Source organism: Corticium candelabrum, chromosome 21 (assembly GCF_963422355.1).
Source record: "Corticium candelabrum chromosome 21, ooCorCand1.1, whole genome shotgun sequence".
Lineage (NCBI taxonomy): Eukaryota > Metazoa > Porifera > Homoscleromorpha > Homosclerophorida > Plakinidae > Corticium > Corticium candelabrum.
Genome location: NC_085105.1, coordinates 4,447,637 through 4,456,315, shown reverse-complemented (window position 1 = coordinate 4,456,315; position 8,679 = coordinate 4,447,637). Strand labels below are relative to the sequence as shown.

Sequence of the window (8,679 nt, the reverse complement as noted above, 5' to 3'; positions counted from 1 at the left end):
AGAGAGAGAGAGAGAGAGAGAGAGAGAGAGAGAGAGAGAGAGAGAGAGAGAGAGAGAGAAACGGAGTACTCTGCACGGAAACAGCTAATTTCTGTGTATGTATTTCTGCTGCAATGTTGCTATTACTTGGAAATTACAATGAGACGTAGAAGTAGAAGACGCATCACGTAGCAACTACGTTTCCAACTATTAATTAACTCAATCATTATGATAATAACTCGTATTAGAATGTTCTGTCAGTTACCGCTAGAGGCACAATATACTAAGTTGAGCGTACTTTCCTCTTACACTGCCATCATACTTCAAGAAAGCATAGTACGTGTTTAGGAACTTCTCGAAATAAGCCTTGCTATCAGCAAACGAAACAATAGCAAGAAGAGCACCGTTTTCGCCGTGAGAATGGCTGTCAAAAAAAACTGTAAGTCCACGGTCTACTGCTACAGCAAAAGAAAACGGATGAATCACTAGCACGCCTGCAGAACGACCATTTACGTTGCACTCTGCCTGTGATTGAAGGTTGTCAAAAATTTCATGACACTGTTCAGGCGTTATAAAGAAGTCTTGACAGATTGAAACCCCTATTGCAGGTTTGAGGTTGACGACTTCACTGCACGAGTACATACCTGTTAGTCCTAATCGATCGTACATCTTGTTTCCTTCCATCATGCAGTTGCACATCATTGACTGAAGGTGAGAGCAATTGCCACACAATGCTGATTCGGTTGAAATGAGTTCCTTGCAAAACAAGGCACAAATTATTGTGCACGCGTTTGAACCATTTCTACCGTCTATACGACTCTGACATTGATGGCGTGGAAGCAAAACCACTTGCCGTCCAAATTGTTTATCAGTTACATCCGAAGGGATTGTACTGCAAGGAACAGATGCAGCAGGAACAGCAGCTGATACTGTAATGCTAGTTGGAAGTGTGCGGTGTTGTTTATTTTCCTTCAGTAACAACGGTGATGGTGATTGCTCTGAAGACGCTACGCTGGAAAAGAATGTTTTGATTGTTTTCTGCTTTGCAAGTGTCACAGGTGATGAAGTAGGAACCAATGATGAGACAGTAGGCACGGCAGAACTGGTACTGCCAGGTGGTAGGGGGTCAGTGAGTATTTCCCCAAGGGGACTTGGAGCAGGTGAACCAGTGGTAGCCGAAATTGGAACAAGCATTGAACTGCTAGAACACGACTTTGTTACAGAATGTTGAGACGCTGCTGGTACAGACACCGGTGTGTAGCTTTTAGAGGGTACCCGCCTTGTCTTTTTCCCGTGCCACTTCCGCAGAGCAGTCTGAAACGGAAATTCTGCTGCTGGAGGACCATCAACAGATATCTGCATCAATCGATTGAGAGTAGCATACTGTAGACGGTTTCGACGAGCATTCTTTATAATTTTGAGCTTGCTAAAATCGCGTTCGCTATCTGCAGTTGACAATGGTATAGCTAAACCCCAATCAGCAACACTGAGAAGGTTTGGTAGGTCCCATGAATAATGTCGATGAAGTGTGGCTATTAGCTCGGCACTAGCTTTGCACTGATGAAATCGTGTGTCTGCTCTGATGACAGATTTTGCATGTACCCATTCCACTCTGGTATCCGCAGAATCTACAAGTGGCCTAACAATTTCCTTAACACCGTCAACACTAACTTGGTGAGGTTGACCGAGTAAGTTTAATAAAACTTCCAAATGATCGTTGCCAAAAGAAGACACGTCTGACATTGACATTTCAATAATTGCTACAGGATCAAATATGCTTAATGCTGCAAGCAACGGCATTGCAGGAAATCGGTCTCTCAAACCTTGCTCAAGTTTATCAAAATAAGTATTTCGAACTGTTTCTCTCCATCTGCGTCTCTTAAGATCTAAGTCTCGGATCGTAAGATTTGCAGACTCCAGAAACTGTTCAAGTTGTTGCTCGTTAGACCCTGGCATTATTCGGAGCTGCTCTACGGATGCCATAGCTACATCTAGTGCTGGCTGCAAATCGCTAAAGTTGAAACTGGATTTTTGAAACACTTTCGAAAGCCGAGTCAGGTGAGGTAGCAAATCTTGAAGCATTAGCAAGGAAGCAACAAACTCTACCTTTGAGATATGAGCAAGGTATGCCTTTGCAGCAGCGTCTTTTCTTTCAGAGGCTTCGCGGCTAAGAGCTACTATCAATGCTGGGAAACAGTTTACAAAGGCTTTTACTGCAGCCTCATGCGACAACCACCGTACAAACTTGGGTTCTTTAAGGTAAGTCTCAGTTTTGTCAAACAGTACCTGTACAGCATGCAGAGCTGCTTCTCTCACTGGCGAGTTATGAAAAAAGCGAAATACTCCTCCCAGCGTTGGCTGGAATACGTTATTTAAGTAGGGGACGTCTTTGCACGCGTCAGATACTGCTAAGGCCTCACGGTGACAAACGCAGTGCACATGCACAAGATGTGGATTGACTGCTTTCATTCGGCTGGCAACGCCACTGTGGCGGCCAGTAAAATTGCTTGCTCCGTCTGTGCCAAAGTGCAGACGACGGAGGTTGACTCCACGGTCTTCACACCACTCACATATTGCATTGGTCAAAGTGTAGGCAGTAGTGTTAGGTACGGGTTGGAAAGTACCAAAACGAGACCTAACTACACCATCACAAACAATGCGAAGGTGTAAGTCAAGCTGACAGATATTGCTAACATCAGTTGTCTCATCTGCCATGACTCCCACAAATGCAGATCGCTGAATAAGAGACGATGTTTCATCATGAACTACTTCAGCGAGAGCTTCCAGAAATTCTCCTAGTATTTGGTCACTGTCGTAGTGTGCATTTTTACCCAGTCTGATAGCGGAGAGATCAACACCAACCTGGCCTAGTAGCTCTTTCAAACTATGCCATTTCCTCAAAGCAATATCTTCCTTTGCTATCCAGTACAGAGCTTGCAGGCATTTCAACATTGCAGCATCCTGTTGCTTGTTTTTGTTTCGGATGTGCTGTATCTGCATTCCTTGAATGCCACCACTTTCAGCTACACGTGCAGCTTGTTTGCTGTGACCAATAGCTTGCTTGTGTAGCCAAGACTCCTCGTGCTCCTTTACTGCGTCTAGCTTCAGTCGAGTACAGCCTCTAGTAGACCATGCTCCCCTGTTGTGTCCTCCAGGTAACATTGTTTTATCGTACCGCTGGCAACACACTTTACAGAACAATTTTGGCAGTGAACCATCTTCACCTAGCCGGTAGGTCAGCCACGACCGAGTACTTGCCCATGTTGTGTAGCTAGCCGGCATGCCAGATGGCAATTTCACCTTCTTTGCAGGAGGTCCACTATCTGCTGTTGAGGCTAGATCCATACCTTCAGTATCCAGGATGCGCAGTAAGGATTTTAGTGTCACCGTATGTGAAACATGCAGCGTCACTGTATGTGACACATGCAGCCATTACTAGTACAGAAACTTCAACTATAGGTTATATAGCTATTCAGATGTACCATGACACCTTATATACAAGGCCCTAGTAAAGAAATGAGTTACAACATTCTTGTAAGAGAAGGTGCAGGTGTACATGTGGATGTGCAGGTGTCTTTTGCAAAATGGCATTCCTATCTTGATAGCCTGTTGGTGCACACGTGCCAATGGCAAGGTGAGAATGCAATTAACATGTGATACAGGTACCCTACTGACATGTAGCTGTTTAGCTTTCACAGCAGGCTGTCTCCACAACCATAGTCCCTTCTTCTTACTTGGCAATAATTGTAATCCATCCAACCGGCAAAATCAGCTATATTTACCTTCCCAACCGGCATTTTTCCTTCCCAACCGGCAAAATGCAGGCACTGCCGCCTCTGGCGAGAACACTAAGCCCGTGCAACGAACGGGTTTAGCATCCGGGACCTCGCAATAAAGATTGCACGTGCCGTGTCCACAGACCTATCCTTACACTACAGTATCTTGCCCGTACGAAGGACGGGCCTGTATCTAGTAAAGATATAAATATATAAACATATAAATATATAAATATATAAATGTAATATATCTCGAGCTCAATTGACATGACAAGAGAGAGGCTCGCTTCAATCGCCAATAATTAATTTGCAATAATTGGAGTTTGGACGTCTAGAGGTAGAGATGATACTCATATATTCCAGACAACCTACTTATCCGTCATTCTATTGCAAGGCAAGCACAGCAAAGAAAATGATCAGCTCCTTACCTTTCCGAGATGAGCAAAAACTCTGTACAACAAATCCGTCATCAGGGCAAATCGCTAAATCAGAGCAAACCGCTGCGATTACACTGCAGCGATCTACCCTGCAATGACTGCGCGTGCGTAGCTCGCCGCATAGTCCAGAGAAAATCGCTGTGATTAGTACAGCGATTTGCCCTGCTTATCTAAGCGCATGCGCAGTGTTACACACACAGCAGGGCAAATCGCTGTGACACCTCAACATCTGATACCTCTGCTATCGAGAAATTGAAAAGTCGCCATCCTGAACACAGTCTCCCTGTTTGGTCAAATGACATTCCTCCATCATTAATTGTTGAGTCACAGACGGTTCTATCTACACTAGAATCCTTCCCAAGAGAGTCTAGTGCTGGGTACTCCCAACTTCAAGCTCAACACTTGTTAGATGCCATCAAAGGTACCTGCATACCTGATGCTCAGTTATGCTTGTACAATCTCACTCATTTGATGAATGCTCTGCTAAGTAGAAGAATGATTGAAATATTGCTCTCTGGTTGTCAGGTGCTCCACTGACCGATCTCCACAAGAAAACAGGCGGTATTCGTCCAATAGCTGTGGAGGACGTCATTCCACGGTTAGCTAGTTGTCTCTGCTGTTTCAGTCAAATATCATTTTCCAGGCACTTTGCTTCCGTATAGTCAAGTTGGAGTTGGCATACGTTGTGGGATGGAAGCTGCAATTCATACACTAACGTCTTTTATATCTGTTAATCATGACAGAGAAGACTTGTGTTGTGTGAAAGTAGACTTCCAGAATGTCATCTGCTCTTTTATCTCGTCTGAAACAAGAATTTCCTGAATTATTTTCATGGGTACAGTGGTTATACCACACAGCTGGAGAGCTTCGTTTTGGAAATGTCCGCAATTTGTCAACTGCTGGTGTCCAGCAAAGTGATCCACTAGTAGGTCCTCTACTGTTTTCACTAAAGTTTGTTCCAGAGTTACAGTATGGTAAATTCTGATAAAAAGTGTGTTGTGAGCTAAACGTTAATCGGATTTAATTTTGTCGCTGCCAACAAGTTGGATAGGCAGACGATGAGATGGAGAGTGCCGTACTTTGTAGTTCGCCCGTAATAGAGTGTGATTACAGGATTAATGTGGGCGGCAAAGTGAAGATCTACCACGTCAATCTACTCAAGGAATTTGTTCAACGTCCGAATCAAACAAGTGGGTTTATCGCCGATGAGATCAAGGGATTGTTCGAGAAGGTCACTGCTGCGCTTCTTGAGACAGATGATTGTGACCAGTCCGATGAGGAAGAGGAGCAGTTACCGTGGCTGGGCACCTGTACGACTGAAGAAACGTATAGAGATGTGAGTGTTGGGGAGTTCTTATCACCTACTCAGAAATCAGAATCTATGGCCATCATTCAAGAGTTCCGAGATATAGTCACCGATCTGTCAGGCATGATCAATCTGGGAAGTCATTCTATCAAGCTCACGACATCGGAGACGATTTTCTGTAGATCTTACTCTTTACCATTTGCCTTAAGAGACACGTTGCGAAGTGACATCGAACAAATGAAGAAAATGGGGTGATACGAAAGTCTACCTCACCATACGCGTCACCAGTAGTGTTGGTAAAGAAGAAAGACGGTAGCAACCGAATATGCGTAGATTACCGAAAGCTAAACAGAGTCACCGTAACCGACCCAGCTCCGATAACACCTATGGAAAATCTTATGCAAGAGCCTTGTGGTGATTGCTACTTTACGCGTCTGGACCTCTCAAAAAGGTACTGGCAAATTCCCGTTGTAAAGATGACGTCGAGAAGACAGCGTTTGTGACTCCGGACGGACATTACGAGTTTCTACTAATGCCCTTTGGCATAAAGAACTAGGGAGCTACATTGTGTCGGTGCATGGACGAGTTACTAGCCGATTGCCCAAACGCAGACAGCTACGTAGATGATATACTTGTGCATAATCAAACATGGTATCTACATAAATCTGTACTGAGAAAAGTGTTTGGACGCCTAGCAGAAGCTCGATCTACTGTGCGTACGTTGAAATGCCTAGTAGGATCCGATACGGTTTAATTCCTCGGCCAGGAAATCAGCCAGGGAGGTAGAACTCCTCTGTGGGATGGAGTGTCCAAGGTTCGAAACGTGCAAATGACGAATAGTAAGCGAGGACTGAGGTCCTTCATTGGGCTTACAGGGTTTTATCGGGATCAAATACCGAATTACGCTGCAATTGCTGTGCCTCTTACGAACTTACTGAGACAAGGTCAACCGAATAAGCTGTCACGGGAAGAAGCGCAGGTGACAGCATACGAAACACTGAAAAGAGCTGGTACCGAAAGACCAATACTACGTCTGCCGGACCACACGAAGTAATTTATCTTGACAACCGACGCGTCAGACATGGGAATTGGAGCTATTCTGTTGCAAGAGCATGGAGGACGACCTTTTCCCATCGCTTTCGCCAGCAAAAAGTTATCGCCACAAGAGAGAAGGTTCTCGGCAATCGAAGAGGAGTGCTGGGCTATTGTATGTGGTGTCCGACGGTTTACAATCCATATATGCAGAAGAGAGTTTGTCCTGCAGACCGATCATCAGCCGCTCGCCTACTTGCAGAAGGCACAGTTCATAAACACACGCATTATGAGATGGGCAATGTATTTGCAAGACTACTCGTTCCGCATTGAAGCTATCAAGGGAAGCGAGAACAGAGGAGTGGACTTCCTCAGTCGAGTGACGTGAGCACTGCGGATTTTGAGTTGAAGGAAACTGGCCGGTTTCTTGATCTGGCTGGGACGTACGTTGCAATCCACGTGCTATTAAGAGTTGTGTTACGGATATGGTTAGGGGGAGAAGCTATACCAGCGTTTGGCGATAACTGAGTCAATACGTAATGACTGGATTGGGATTTACCGGTAGTGTATAATGTAGTCATCAGACAGGTTTGGGTCAGTCTTTGTGAGATGTGTAGAGGCGGGTAGGTGCGCTAAAGTTTTAAGCTGTTCTTTAACGTAGTGACCAGTATATTGTGTTCTCACTGTCTCTCGCAAGCGCCAGGCCGCCGCGCGATTCAATAAGGTGCAATTGCAACTGTCTCGCTGCGTGTTAACTTTCCATTCGCGCGCAAAAGATGATATGACAGATAACGCATCCTGCATATTATATAAATTTACAATCAATCATGAAAAGTATAATTTTTATCTCAAGATCAATAAAACATTTGGTTTGTTTAATTCACATCTACATTTAGTATACCTAATGTGAAAAAATTAACAGTAGCTGAGTTCGTAACAGCTTCAGTTATCCAACATATTCACTTATCCAACAGGTGTCTGCCAAAGGAGTCGAATAAGTGACACGCGACTGTACTTAGAAGTTGCAAGCAATCGAAGCACTTTACAACGTGGGAGTAGCGCGAAAGTTGTTCTTCGCAAAGAAACGTGTTGCGGTAGGCTCGCTCTCAAACGCTGGGTGTGGCACTCTTGTCGATCTGAGATGGTTTATCGTGATGACGTTTGAAGATATCGCAGAAGCCTGGTGGTGAGCCGGGAAGGTTCAAATTCTCCAGAGCCGACACGCTCAGCATGCTGTCATGCTACATCCAGACACACACACCGCTCTCCTTTACAGTTACTGTTAGTAGTATATCTGGGATTAAAATGATACCACCTGCCCATCCCCACATTTTCGAATCCTCGAGGGCCTGCGAAACTATGAAAGACGGTCAGGTGGTATCATTGTAATCCCAGATATACTACTGGAAATCGTGCAACCGATTCGGTCGCGCACACCGCTGGGTACGCAAGGTTCTACGATCAATGTTAAATTCTTCTAACGATATCGGATAAGAATGCTCGAAACTTGGTAACCGAATTTTCACGAAGTATGCCTTTACACTTTAACTTAGGATAGTTATATTCTTGCAGATTCTAACACATCCAACCACAATTCTCGTGTTCAAGCACGGTTAGGTGACTACTGTACCATGCAGTATTGAGTACTTAGTAGTATACCAAGTTTGTACTATTTTAAGACATAGTCTTTTGATCGGCTCAGCTAGAAATCATCAGAGAAACTGCTGTAGTTGTACGTTATCCGTAGGTGGCACTTCGCGCGTTGGTGTGTACACACTGTACACGTCGTAGCGGAGTTTTCTGACCGTCAAGTGAAACGCCGCGTCCTATAGATATACATAAGTATTTGTTGAAGCGCTGTCATGGAAGTAAACATGCGTCTCGTAGAGGTATCCTAGAGTCGTCGTTTCGATCGTCATCAAGACAATTGAAAATGCACAGTAAATGTATGCGCTCCGTTGTAACGACATTTTCTGGTTTATATTTTTGACATATAAATTGATATTGGCAAACATTGATACAATGCTAGATACGGCACAGTGTAGTATTAGCGAAAGGATTGATCATACTGTAGTACGGGTGTAAATAGTTGCATGGTTAGCAGAAGGTTTTGTGTCAAGTACACACAATCCCTAACTACAATACAAAA

At 44.4% G+C, this 8,679-nt stretch overlaps 1 protein-coding gene across 1 annotated transcript; it reads right to left on the bottom strand.

Moving 5' to 3' along the window:
• Positions 1-3,817, bottom strand: LOC134196885 (zinc finger protein 862-like). Its single transcript, XM_062666103.1, has one exon. It carries the CDS (start codon positions 3,322-3,324, stop codon positions 247-249), a length of 3,078 nt encoding a protein of 1,025 aa, XP_062522087.1. The 5' UTR covers positions 3,325-3,817; the 3' UTR covers positions 1-246.
• Between the last annotated feature and the right edge of the window lie 4,862 nt (positions 3,818-8,679).

Excerpts from the sequence above, each read along its gene's own strand:
- LOC134196885 (XM_062666103.1), bottom strand. The coding sequence starts at position 3,324 with ATGGATCTAGCCTCAACAGCAGATAGTGGACCTCCTGCAAAGAAGGTG.